The 14,567-nt window shown below is 45.4% G+C and overlaps 1 protein-coding gene across 1 annotated transcript; it reads right to left on the bottom strand.

Annotated features, from left to right (window-relative positions):
• Positions 1 to 1,609: 1,609 nt before the first annotated feature.
• Positions 1,610 to 14,567, bottom strand: T265_00188 (hypothetical protein; the record flags this gene model as incomplete). Its single annotated transcript, XM_009163896.1, has 2 exons — positions 1,610 to 3,261; positions 13,617 to 14,567. The coding sequence occupies 2 exons, from the start codon at positions 14,261 to 14,263 to the stop codon at positions 2,106 to 2,108; spliced, it is 1,803 nt and encodes a 600-aa protein (XP_009162160.1).

Here is a 14,567-nt window from a genome sequence, read left to right as displayed (position 1 = left end):
TGGAAGTACCCGTTGCACAACCGAAAACACGCTTTCTAACTGCCTCGTTACGGATTCGCCGACACCAACCCACACGAGCTATGGTTCTGGGACAACGATTGTCGAACACCTGAAGACGTCTCAGGTCCGCTGCTCGAATAGGGCCAAGTCTCACAGCCAGACAACAAAACAGCCCGTACTGTAGCTTGATACACACGTCCCTTCAGATTCAGGGATAAGCCATTCTGACGCCATAGGTGTCTCAAGTTAGCAAACGCGGGTCCTAACCTCCATGCCATCAGAAGGAAGCACGAGGGCTAGGATGCTGCCAGGTTGACCAACCCTAGACAGGTTAAGTCGAGAGACAGAAAACCACGGACCTCCCGGTCAGTAAATTCGCGGTCTAACCACTGAGCCATCTCGCTCCCCCCAGGCACACCATAGTAATCAAAACAGCACAGAAAAGACTTGTGACCATGTCACTTTATTATTCGACGACCACGGCTCCGCACAATCTAACCGAACGTTGGTCGGTCCACATGTCCCGGCATAAGAAGTCAATATAGAGGCCAAACAGTGAGCAATAATCCCCAACTTGGTTCATCTAAGACGTCCGAAACGAATTCTGTTGAAAGATGGAAGGTTATATGTACACCTGACGACCGCGAAACTTGGCTTTTCCTATCTGAAAACTAAAAACACCTAACAGTAGTTGATCTATGGTGTCTTCACAGAACGGCACGAGTTGGCGAACTGCTGCATGTCCATTAGAAAATAGTGTAGAAGCTAGAGCTTGGCAACGAAGTAGAACTGCCAGAAGAGCAACTAAGACTGATCAGATTAAAAGGGATGGGATATGCATTGCGAAAATCAAGCCGCCTCTCTGTTTTCCGCTCCAAGTGATAGAGTACCCCATATTGGGGTAACGCAAAAAAGTGCCAACTGCTATTATGAGCACGGCGGGATCTTCGTATCTTTATGACTGTGATGTCTTATTCCCTTTGTCCATAATTCGAAACCCTTCAGGGTATGGCTGGCAACGGACCCAAGTGGCGAACACGCCATCACTCCCTGGATTGTATGTTGGTGCGGTGCTGAATGTGTGTCGAATAAGATTAGTAACTAGTATTAGGAGATTTTCGCTGATGGCTTCCGGTAGGGTGTTTATAGGCATTGCAGCTCCAAAGATTCCTGATAGTATCTCCTAAGGACACAATCTCCAACCTTCGTCGTTCTTTTAACCAAGTTGTGAGGCGGTATTTATCAGTAGTGTATGGCTGTCAATGAAGACAATTACAGAGAAGAGCCGTGTGACATCCCTGTTGGATAAAAACAGGAATCACTGTTTTTTTACCGTAGGTAGAATACAGTAATCCGCCCCAGCGATCACAATCGGCAAACGGAGCACTTAGCGGACCACAAGGGAGAGATTTGCTCGGGAGCACATTATTGTTGAACAGGCTTCACTTGAGTGACTTCATAGGCACTGATGGTTACTGTTAGTCGCTGACTTATAATGAGCTACCGATCACAACTAGATCCGCTGTGGTTGCAACCCAAGCATTCTTCTTTCTCTCCAACCTCATAGTGACAGTGCAGGTGGATAGCTTGAGGACAAGCAGCCAAATTCTGGGCAAATAAAGAGACGATCAAGTACAACAGTAACAACAACAAAAACACTAACAGTTGAGCTGGAAAAGACGTCTTTACCAGCAAAGATGCATATGGTAGAGAGAAACCGAAAATGCATGAATCCTACTTGGGATGATGAGTACTAAGCAATAACATGAGCACCGGTAAGAGGATCGAGATCGTAATCAAGGAATAAACCTTCAGTAAGTAGATGAATTAAGGGGGAAGCAGTCTGTCACTCTCGTACTGAGCCATGCACACATTTCAACGTAAAAAAAAGCAATCACATACAGGTAATAAATTGTTCAAATGCCACTTGGCAGACCTGGATCGTGCAGGCTGAGTTGGAAACGCATACACCCGGACAGAAAACAGGGTGGAGTGAAACGTATGACGAAAGCGGGATATGATGAGTCGATATATGTTATAGCACCCTCCGCACCAGCCAAGCCAAAAATAAAGTTTGAAAAGGATTGTGAAAGAAACTTAAGATATCACGTGCTAATTGCTTGTGGAGGACTAGCGGCGTGAAGCGGGTTGTCTGTGTTAGGGAGTGACTCCCTTGATGGAGGACCGGAAGATTTGATTAGAGCTGAGTCGGGTAGATTCTTGAACGACGTAGGCGGGCCTTCGGTGAAACCATTCGAGTGAAACGGAGCAGTAGGAGAAAACATTCTAGGTAGAGTACAAGTCTTGTCTTTCTGAGTAAGGTTATCAGGCGCTTGATATTTGTTACTTCCTGGAGGGGGGAAATCACGTGGAAGCGTAAAAGTTTTCCTGTATTTTGATTGGTGAATGTGCCAGAGAAGTTCATTGGATATCAAGAGTCCTTGGGTATCAGGAGGAGGCGGCGGTGGAGGAGGAAGTAGGTCTTCCAACTCTTCGGAAGATTTGCTTCCTGATTCGCAAACCGCACTTGAATGTGATGATATCCTTTGGCTGATCACAACATCATTCACATCTTCGACCGACGCGTCCGGTTTCGTTCCAGTGTTGCACGGCGCGAACGGCGTACGGATGATTTGCTGCGGAGCCGAACAGGCTGCAACACAAGAACGTTTCGGGCCATATGTTGTGGAAGCATGTTGTTCCTCCGACGGAACAGACCTTGCCGACCGTGTTGACAATTTGCGGAATAGATTATTTGTGCGTTTGGATAGAAGCATACGAAGTTGATCGGCCAATATGGGTGAAATCTTTTTGAAATTTGGACGAGTTTTGTGCTTGAATCCATCACCGGATGATGTGTTCAACAAGTCTGGTGAAAGACGAGTGGAACTCGATGGAGACAATTCTGTTTCGTTATCAGTACTGCTACTGCTAGTACTACCACTGCAAGCGGAGAGGTCATCCTGGTCGTCCTCCGGGAGATTCTCGTCCTTTTCAAGCGAATGTACCAAAGCCTCCAGAGAACTTGTTTTTTCGTCCATCTGAGGGATCTCAACATTGGTCAATTTGGCTAACCTCATAAGATACTGAGGGAACATTTCACAATCATTATGACCGGCACCTTCGATAAACAGGGGATCTAGTACAAGATGGTCCGCTAGAGCTGAACATATTCGCTGACCGTGGTTCACGTGGACCACATCATCACGTGTCCCATGGATGATGAGCGTCGGGGAGATAATTCGAGAAGCGCGGGTTAGACTGTGGTGAAAGCCCAGGGAGATAAAGAAGGAAAGAGAAGATAAAACGTTTTAGTTTTCAAACAAAGTTCGGTACACAGAGAAGTGTCAGCGTACGTAAGCGACGTAATGTATTATCGAAGTGTCTTGGGGTACTTCAGGCCTCAGTTTCCAGGTAGACAAAAAAGCAAAGTTTTGAAAGACAAGAGAAAGTAACGAAAAAGAATGTACGAGCGCTTTAATGCTGCCAGCCTACCCAACCAAGTCGAATATCCCGAAAAGAACATGCGAAACGACAACCAGGTTCAACTGACGGTTCCACCATTGTGTTGAACGACTATGCCATAGGGTGAACCGCGCCTTACTGACTACCCTTGAGAAATATCAAGAAGTAGATTCTTTCGATCCGTCAATCCCAGTAGGTGGACGATGTAGTGATGTGATTGGCTTGCCACTAAATGATTACATCAGAATCAACACTCATAAGGCGACAGACTTTATGGTATCTTGGCAGTCAGGTTTGGGCCACACAGCTGACGAACATCCTTGCGAAATCCTGTTGAAGTTAATTGAGAACGACTAATTTGATGAGTACCACTGCTACACTCATCGCGCGTTTGGTGTATCCGTATCTACTGTAAGGCGGCAGATGATCTGCTGATTCGTCTGATCCACGCATTCTGTGGGACAAACGCGAATAACTGCGCAAGTTACTGTAGAAGAGTCAGCGACCGGCAAATTGTCATCCACGCTTGCCTTGGGTAACTACTCGCCACCAGTGACAGGTATAAAAAATAAGCTTCATAAGGGGTAACTTCTGAAGGCCACCATCATGTACGAGCATCACTACAAACGATTAACCTCATAAGGGCAAACTACACTGAAACAGGGACAGAGCCCTTCGTTCTTCCCATGCATCATAACTCCACTCTTATGCGTCCTTATCCGTTCCAGTCACACCATTAGCTGCTGACACTTAGAAACAGTGTTACTACTCCTAAGACAAGTACCGTTTTGCTAACATCCGTTTGTTTGGTGCTGATTATGAAATATGTGGGCTGTATCGTTTAGTAGGTAATGTTCTGTTCACGAAAGCCATAGCAGACAAATACGGCACTGTTATGACACAAGCAAATTGATTTGAACTGAGGATAAAAAACAGAATTACGTTAGGGGCGCTACTGAACGCAGTTTTTTAATACAGTACTCTCTCTTTACAACTTGAACTATTTCCCAGTTGGGTTTTTGGGCTGAACCGTACAAAAATGAAACAAGGATACTACTGTTCAGCTGCTCGAGGCCAAACGCCCAGGTGTTCCATCAATAGCCGGAAAGCAGCGGGTTTGAAACTCACTGCGTTTCGTAAGATGCGCACTGTCGATGATTCTCAACAAGGATAAAACAACTGTACAGTGCTCTTTGGCGTTTCAGCATGGAGTGACCTGACCGCCAGGAAGAAATTTCAATTAAAGAAAGTTGAAACTCAGAATTCTGAGCATCACTGGACGATAAACTAATTCTGACAACGATACTATCCCATCAAATATATATATATATGAGCACAATATCCTAAGTTGTTGATCAAGGACACTTCAAAGGATTTTGAAGTTTTAATCAGACCAAAGTCGGGTACACGTCAAGTAATGCAAACTTTCGGGCACGTTTCACCTAGTGTTATATGGCTGATATAACTTGACCACTCCATTTTTTACTTTCCATAGGTTCCACAGAGTTTTATGGACCTTCGTCCGTCCGCTGATTCTCGTCCAAACTCAGCCAGGTCAGGGGCGAGATGGCTCAGTGGTTACAGCGCCTAATACTCACTGAGGTCAGGGGCGAGATGGCTCAGTGGTTACAGCGCGAATTAACTGACCGGAAGGTCCATGGTTCGAACCCGACCTCTATCTCTCGACTTCCCCAGTCTAGGCTTGGGCAACCTGACAGTATCCCAGCCCTCGTGCTTCCTTCGGGTGGCATGGCTGTTAGGCACCAAAAGGGTGCCACAGCGGAACGAACGACAGAAACATGAGGCTGCTTGATGTCTGTGTTTCAGACAGTGCATTAATAGCATTCAACTAACTTTTGTTGTGTTAAGATGCACGTATTCTCGGCCACCCAGAGGGCGATACACAATGCGTGGAACTATCATCAAAATCACCAAGCAGTCAATCGTGAGTCAATCATGGGTCAGATCTTGAAGTCGAAGTTACGCGAGCGAATGCGGACAACAAACTCCTGCTTGCAGTTCCGACTATAAAACTCACTCTACCAATCATCGCATCAAGTGCCAGAAAAAGAGGGAAACCAAATATGAGAATCGGAGCCCGGACAATGTGAAACAGGCATGATGGGACTCAAAACGTGTCTGATGTGTAGAGCGGCCGTAGGAGAGCACTACTGTTCCCTGGTGTTGCTGCCAATGATTATGTTAAGTATAAGGGGTCAGACGTGTGTCCTTCTTCACCAACTCTCGGGTTAAACTTGCGAATATTTTCAAATGGATCGAATTTTCAGGTTATAAAGTTCGAGGATTCTTTGAGGAAATCCTAACACATTGCGTTGCGGGTCAAACTACGAGTCAAAGGCTACGGACAGGATCCAGGAAGAAAACCCAGAAATTTGTCACTGCCTTGCAAGCGAGACCTGTGAGTGTGAATGACAGAAGGGGGGTCTGAAGGAAACCCACCGCTTCCGCCTAAGAGGCAAAAAGTCAGGTCGAATCCACCAGCCGACAGTTATCGTGCATCAGTTCCGATTCTTCCTCCGTTACAGATGTGCCCCCTATTTCTAGTTATGTGAACTCAGTACAACTTGTTAGTTCTCTGCCCAAAAAATGAAATCTAAACATTCGTTTCAGCTTTAAAGAATATCACCACTCCACGTTGAAAAGATCAACAGACATCTGTCGCCTGTACACTCAAACCAGTCACACAGGGATCACTCATCATAGTTTGCGAGATGGCTGAAGTGTTTAGATCGCGAATTTACTGACCACAAGGTCCGTGGTTCGAACCCGACCTCTGCCTCTCGACTTCCCCTGTCTAGGCTTGGGCAACCGGGCAGTAATCCAGCCCTCGTGCTTCCTTTGGGTAGCATGGCAGCTATGCACCGGAAGGTGTTACAGCTGAGATACACACAAACATATTTCATCATAGTTTGCCATGCGTATGACTTGTAACATCCGGGTGAATTCAAAACCACGCCCTGGTCCGTGCCCATATCTGTTAATAAAACGACATATGGACTGTGTTGAGTGCCTGCAAGATGCGAATGTCAGAGAACCTTAACAAAAGCTCGACAGACTACTTCCATATAGGACTCAAATCAATCAAGCACATGGACGTCAGAAAATACAGACTACAGTGTACGCAACGTTCGATCCAGAGCACTTGAAAACAGAGCCGAGACTCAAGTAAGGTTGGACAGCTTGACGAATTCACTATGGGGCATCAGCGAAGGGGGAAAGTCACAGAACATGAAACATTCTACGCTTTATCACATTAGAATGAAAAGGTGCAGCTTGAACAGGAATGATGAGTCGCTTGCGATGGTTAGAAAAGCGTCAGTTAAATAGAGGGGAGGGGTAGTCCCAAAATGTATTCACAGCGAGGAAGAAAAGAAAATGCGCACAACAGTACAAAACCTTGCCCTCCCCCGCCAAGCTGTGATTCACTTCTTTTCCCAGTCAGACCATAGCAGAAACGGTTGTGTACGGATGCACAAATTACGTTGTCAATAACATACCACAGGCAAATGGTGGAATATCGGCCGAGAGGTCTCAGATGCATAATGATTCAACAGTCACTCCTTCAATGTGACTTTCTTCTTCGTTTTAGTCCCTACGACTTACCATATCAGCGTATTTTCCACCTGTCACATACGGATATCTTATTGCAGAAGACCATGAAATTTCACGTAAAGACTTTTCTTTGAACAAAAGTCCCCTTCCGTATGAGGGACGCTCCTGAAGAATGCATAAAAGCATGACCCTAGGGACGCTGATCTCAAAAGAAGCACGAAATTCCTTGAGAACTAAACATTCACTCACCCTTATGTTGTCTATGTTTGTCTGTGATTACCACCGCAAGCAAAGAACAATTAAGTTCTATACAAAGACCACTCTAATTCACACGGGTTCCACTCCAGTACTGATGTGTTGAATAAGACAGTGTTTAGTAGCTAATATTTAAAGTATCCACGATACTGTCGATAGGCGTCAACGTAAAATGCCAATCGGAAACAGACCAAGTCATGTGGCAGCAGACTTGATTCACACGCTTTCCTTTCGGGCAACGGATTTTGTTCCTCGACGACAGATCTATATATCTATGTATGGTTGTCCCATCTATGATTGTCTCATGCATGTATTTATTTTTCCCTATGAATGTCCAGATGGCTCGTTTTAACGGAGCGAATATCTCATCCATTCCACACAAATAAAACCTTGCGGTATCTCAACAGCGTGTGCGTCCAACTCATATTCCTGCTATATATACATTTTCCTACCGTAATCTCATTTCGGCTTTTGATTTCTACAACACGGACAATACCGATTTACAGAGAAAAACACGTATAGCACTGGTGTAGAAGGTCCTCATCTACAGTTAAATTAAGGACCTACTGCATAGACCGAAAGAAAATACTGAGAGACATTCGTTTGAGAAACTGTCCAGTGTGCATGAATATGAGCTTTCATTAGCACAATTTATCATTACAACGTAGGTGGAGACCTCACAGAAAACGATAGCTGTAAAATGGCGATACACAAAGAACCTAAGGCCACTTGTCACAAAACAGGTTCCAGTTCACCAGCAGTTCTTCCAAGCAAAAGTCATCGCAGCTGTCTGTCCTCTCGCGACCGTCTCATCATACATATATCCATCAGTGAAGAATAGTGACGTGATTCCCCCCAACTACCATTACAAAAGCTAGACGAACTACAACAAAATAACTAATCGTTCAGCACCCTTTCGGTACACGGCTGCTGCAAAACTCGAAGGCCATACTAGGAGGAATAATCGCAACACGTGATTTCAACAACAGAGTGATATTCACAACAAGCCCCGATACCCAACGCCACAGTCCAGGATATGCGTACGTTCCACCCAAGTCTAGTACATGCATAGCATGTTCGGTCAAGCTCCGGCCTTCAGATCGATTACCAAGTAGGTTCTGCCCTCCCACTACACCTCCGTACGCTGTTCCGATCATTATGAACCCAATAACTTCCATTGTCTCTCGGAAATTCTGTCTTAGTGTGCCTTAGAGCTACTACTGACTGGAATCGCATATGGCATTTGTCCGGAGCATATTCTCCTCCAAAGATACTACAGTTTCTATTGAGAATCTCGTTAATGCCGGAATGCTTCGATTTGCATCATATTTGTTCTAAACCCACAGAACCCTTGTTTTTGTGCTGATGGAACATAGGACCTAATACACAAACTGGTGCTCCCAAACCATTCCTTTGATTTTGTTCGGACTATTTTGTTACTCGTAATCTTTATAGTGCATCCATCGACAAGCACATGGATGCCTTCGCCAGAGGTGAAACTGTCCAACCGTCCAACACAACCATAAAAGTCGATAGTTACGGAATGCTTCAAAGACAGTCCGGTTGAAATCCATCTCTCGTTCTGTTCTTCATATTCCGATTCTAATGGTGTCTTGAACTCTTTCCATCAAGAGCAGACCGAGATGTTTCATAACTTTTCGCCCTCAACCCTATCACATCTCCCAAGTCCCATCGCGGTCTACCTGGATCTCAAAAAAATAAAATTGTTCAGATACATCACCCTTCCGGTACCTAGCTGCCATGCCACCCGAAAGAAACACGAGGGCTGAGGTAAGGCTAGGTTGCCCAAGCCTATACTGGGGGAGTCGAGAGACAGAGGTGGGGTTCGAACCACGGACTCACCGGTTAGTAAATTCGCGCTCTAACCACTTGGGCCATCTCGCCCCCACCTAAACCTTAAGAGAAACGTGTACCAAGCTACAGTTCAGACTGTCGTGTTAAAGAAATGGGAAACATGGTTTCTGTGAGTAGCGAAACAGAGGTGTCTTCAGGTTTTTGACCACCGTTGTCTCAAAACTATGGCTCGTGTAGGCTGGTGTTGGCGAATCCGCAACGAGATAAGTAAAAATGAGTGTTCGTTTGTGCTAGAGACTTCAACTGAAGAATGTTTCCAGCACAAAAAGCTAGATATCGTTTACCGAAGAGAGTGCTGTTTTCCGCGAACAATTAAAGTGGCAGAAGCAGAGAGATATCAACCACTGACCAATTAAGAGGGTATAAAAGGGAGCACGGAAGTGATGGGTGCTGTCGGTGCGACATACCTTCCAGGATGACGTCCCTGCGGTCCCCACTGTACATGGTTGGAGACGCCACAAGACAAGTCTGCTCGTCGACGTCAATAGCGTTCTTGTTATCAGTTTCTATCCAGATTGCCTGAATCAGTGTCTAGAGGGGTAGCCACCTCAGATTGAGTGTGCTAGGCTGGCACTAAGTCCCTCCCACATAATGTTTTCCTTACAATAGGGCTTACAAATTAATTATGGTTGTTTAGCAACGATACGTCGGTGTTGAATACTGATGTTATGCTGTCAATAATCAATAACTGTGCTAAGACACGCGTGAGAATTGTACCCCTATGGTTGAAAACAGGGACAACTAACGAATTATCTTAGCATCACCTACGGGTACCACCGTTGTGGTACACGCCTTATTCTTCGCTGAATGAGGCGCGAGTTCAGATGGCATCCCAGAGGAAATGCTGAAATCGTTTACCGAGAGAGTGCTGTTTTCCGCGAACAATTAAAGTGGCAGAAGCAGAGAGATATCAACCACTGACCAATTAAGAGGGTATAAAAGGGAGCACGGAAGTGATGGGTGCTGTCGGTGCGACATACCTTCCAGGATGACGTCCCTGCGGTCCCCACTGTACATGGTTGGAGACGCCACAAGACAAGTCTGCTCGTCGACGTCAATAGCGTTCTTGTTATCAGTTTCTATCCAGATTGCCTGAATCAGTGTCTAGAGGGGTAGCCACCTCAGATTGAGTGTGCTAGGCTGGCACTAAGTCCCTCCCACATAATGTTTTCCTTACAATAGGGCTTACAAATTAATTATGGTTGTTTAGCAACGATACGTCGGTGTTGAATACTGATGTTATGCTGTCAATAATCAATAACTGTGCTAAGACCAAGTCTGCTCACGTCAATAGCGTTCTTGTTATCAGTTTCTATCCAGATTGCCTGAATCAGTGTCTAGAGGGGTAGCCACCTCAGATTGAGTGTGCTAGGCTGGCACTAAGTCCCTCCCACATAATGTTTTCCTTACAATAGGGCTTACAAATTAATTATGGTTGTTTAGCAACGATACGTCGGTGTTGAATACTGATGTTATGCTGTCAATAATCAATAACTGTGCTAAGACACGCGTGAGAATTGTACCCCTATGGTTGAAAACAGGGACAACTAACGAATTATCTTAGCATCACCTACGGGTACCACCGTTGTGGTACACGCCTTATTCTTCGCTGAATGAGGCGCGAGTTCAGATGGCATCCCAGAGGAAATGCTGAAACCGTTGGTCGATTGTCCTACAAGGCTACTTGACCAGTCCTCGAATCAAACAAAACTATTACTAGACTGGAAGACGGTCTCCATTGTAGCTATCGACAAAGACAGCAGCGAACCAATTCAGCGGGCCTTATTCCAGTAGTTCGAAAGGACCTAATACAACCGTCAGTATTCTACCGAAGAAATCTCGATACGAAGATAAGGGACTGATTGAGAGAACTAAGAAAGACAGCATGTTTGAAATGGAGGACATTGCCCTGCAAAAACAGCAGGTGAGCGCTGAAACAAGCCTTCCGAAGAGGTAATAGAGGTCGGTAATGTTGCCACTTTCACATACAAACTAGAAGCACGGTGGGTGATGATATTCTGAACCCAACGGGGAAGCATCTGGACCTTGACCTACACTAGAAAACCAGCTTCTTCTTGTCTTCACTTATCGTTATTACAGTTTCTTATCGCCGCAGTCTCATTTTCCTATTAATTGTTACTGTGATATTCTTGTAACACCTCTATTCCAGATCAACCTATTTCTTTTAGGCCTTCCTGCTTTTTCATATACCACTACGCACTTTTCATGCATAGGTTAACGTGGGGGGGGGGGACGGCTACAAGCTTTGCATATCGTATTGACAAGACGGTGTGCGTGAGATGGCTGTGGTTGGAGCACAAATTTACTGACCGGAAGGTCCGTGGCTCAAACCCGGTCTTTGCATCTCGACTTCCCCTGTCTATGATTGGGCAACCTGGCAGTATTGCAGCCCTCGTGCTTCTTTCGGGTGGCATGACAGCTTAGCACCGAAGAGGTGTTACAGCTGAACGTTTTTTTTGCCCAAAAGTGAAGCGGATAGTGTCCTGATTAGCTACGAACTCGCACTTGTGTGGTACCTTACCAGTCACATTCAGTGAAACAGAGCGAGGCATATTTCATTCAAAATTTATATGATCTACTTTACTGTCGAAGAGTACACAGATACTTGGAACACGCGTGCGCAATGAATCGGGAAGCGTCAAGTCTTGTCCTGGTGTCTTGCCATCGGAGCCTGATACCTACATCTTATCCTAATACTCACCTATCCTACCTATCCCAATACCTGATACCTAAATCTTATCTTATCCGCCAGTCTTCCTCGCGCTCGACATCTACCGACGCAGCGATAAGGGACAGCACCCAAAGTTCATCCAATTCCTTGATATCACGTCACTTGTACACAAAGTCCAACCTCATTCACACCCGCTGGATGTAACTTTACCGTCCTTACTTCATCGTACCTATCATGAGTATTTTCTTCCGAGATGGCGTCGGTGGTCTCTTTAAATCTCCTTCGTTCTTCTGGTCCTTCCTCACCTAGACGTCATGCTTCAACATCAAACTGATCCAACTTTTCGAGAAATACACTCATTTGCAAGTGTAGCATGACCTTGCACTCTGTGGGCTTGAAGCACATCACGAAGGGCTGGATGACCTTGTCAGTTTTTCTAGTATTGCTTGCACACCCTGCACTTCTGCAAAAATGGTAACGTTGTCGTCCGCGTATTCCAGATTGACAAGGTTCTCGCACGTCCACCTGGAATATGCAGACGACAAATCGATGAATGAAACTGTGGCAGCTAGAACCCCAGTACAAGGAGTGCGAAGTTTTTAGAGATGATGGCGATGATGAGGCTTCCATTCTGATAGATCGGAACATTGGAACATTTGCAGACTCTCTATTGTTCAGAACACTACTTCAATAGTGAAAAAATACTCAGAAACCGAAACCCTTTTCGGACACCATTCATTGTAGTAAAGCCTTGAGATAGCTCCCAATACACTCCTATGAGCCCACAAGTGTGTGAGTACAAATGACGCATAGTGTTCAAGGACTTCTAGGGCATACCATTTTGCGGAAGCGTTTTCATAACTAACCGGTCAAAGTATCAAACACTCTTGAAATCAAGGAACACCAAGATGGTAGTGGTTGTATGAATGATATTGCTCTAAGGCTTGACGCAGTGTAATGATGTAGCTAAAAGGGACCCTCCCGGCCGGGGTGCTGGTTGCTGTTATCTGCACGCAACTTGGTAAGACGACGTAGAAGAAGCGATACAACAGTCTGGTTACAAAGAGAGTTCCCTGTGATCGCTACACTTGTTACGAGCAGCCCTTCTGAAACAACAGCTACCGAATAATTCCAGTTAGTTGAGACCATCTTTTTCGTCCAAATAGAAGCAAATAAGCTAGCCAAGTGGGAAATGAGAATCTCAGTTCTAAACAGCGTTGGATATTCGAGGACGGGTAGCTGGGTGATGCTTGAGAAACAAGTTACTTACTTGTTCCGACGTTCCAAGTTCACTGTCCAGGATTGCCTAGCGGGCTCGATGAATGCAGGTGACAATTTGCATTGTTGTCAGATATTCAACTCAATGATTCACACGCATTTTTATAGGCAGGCAGGCCGTTTTATGAGTGACCGTTCGGCTCACGGCGCAACATCACCATCACCATTGATAACAGTTCACCCGTACTGCATATAGGTACTCGACTGTTGTATAGGAGGGCGCACCATAATTTCACATACTTATACTCCCACATTCCCATTGAATTTACACTTGCTATCATTTTATCCACTTTTTTGTTGAGCATTTTATCGAAATCCTTGACCATGGGACTATCTTTCCTATGCAAGGCGTCCACAGTACAATAAAAAGCAGATAAAAATAATGATAGACAGAAGAGCTACCCACTGGGAAATAATAAAATAATCGACATCAAAAGACTGCCGTTCTAGAAACGGCAGTTGTAGGTACTGGACTTACTTCGAAAAGACATCGCAACAGTAATTTCTTCGAAGGCGGGGAAAAGCTACACGCAGACCCGACATCAGTGGCGAATGAAGGACAACAGCAGCGACACGGTACAACGTTGCCAAATGGACGGTGGGAACTGTGCCTATACTCTGCCCGTACAACACTACCTGTCGCAACGGTACACCGAACTCCTTTTGAAGTACTTCAAGTGCACATTCAGCATCGGCATACAGGTTTTTCTCGAGAGGTTTACCGGTGGATGCTCCGTACCCGGAATAATCATAGCACATCATATTGACATTAAGTTTTGTTCCAAGCTCGTGCATAAAAGTAACCATTAGCCCAAGGTCTACAGCGTTTCCATGGCTCAACAGAAAAGTCAGCTTGCTAGACGGGTTATTCCGCATGTATACTATTGCAATTCTGTTTCCTCTTCGAGTGGTTGCGGTAGTTACTTCGAGGTTATCCGGCACGAATGCCATGAAGGTTTCCCGCATAAATGGAGCGTACACGAATGACAACTTCCCAGAAGTCTCATCCAATGACAGTTCGTAACTTGCTGGAGGGGGCATGAAGGCCAACTTTGCAGCAATTTTAGAAGGGACTGGGGGACAGCACAAAAGATGACAAATGCTGTTGCAGTTTAGTTCGTTCATGTCAAGTTAGCGAAACGCAGATTCATAAATACAAATGTACACCGTAATTCAAAAGGCCTGAGAATAAGAGCTGTTGGTTGTTGTCGACCGGAACACTGTGAAAGATAGGGGAAAGTTGGCCAAGCTGTTGAGGGATGGATTGGGTGTGGGCATGTGATTGCTGCCGACGAAGGCTGATAACAACAGTAAGAGAAATAAGCCTCTAAACGCGACAAACGAGGATGGGAGAGCCCAGTCCGTCGTCTTTTGCCATTCGACTGGGCGACAGCAACAGTCTAGAACACTGGGACCGACGGTCAACGTG

The sequence above is a fragment of the Opisthorchis viverrini genome, assembly GCF_000715545.1.
Source record: "Opisthorchis viverrini unplaced genomic scaffold opera_v5_2, whole genome shotgun sequence".
NCBI classification, from domain to species: domain Eukaryota; kingdom Metazoa; phylum Platyhelminthes; class Trematoda; order Opisthorchiida; family Opisthorchiidae; genus Opisthorchis; species Opisthorchis viverrini.
The sequence above is the reverse complement of the archived record's forward strand: the minus strand, read 5'-3'. Positions and strand labels throughout refer to the sequence as shown.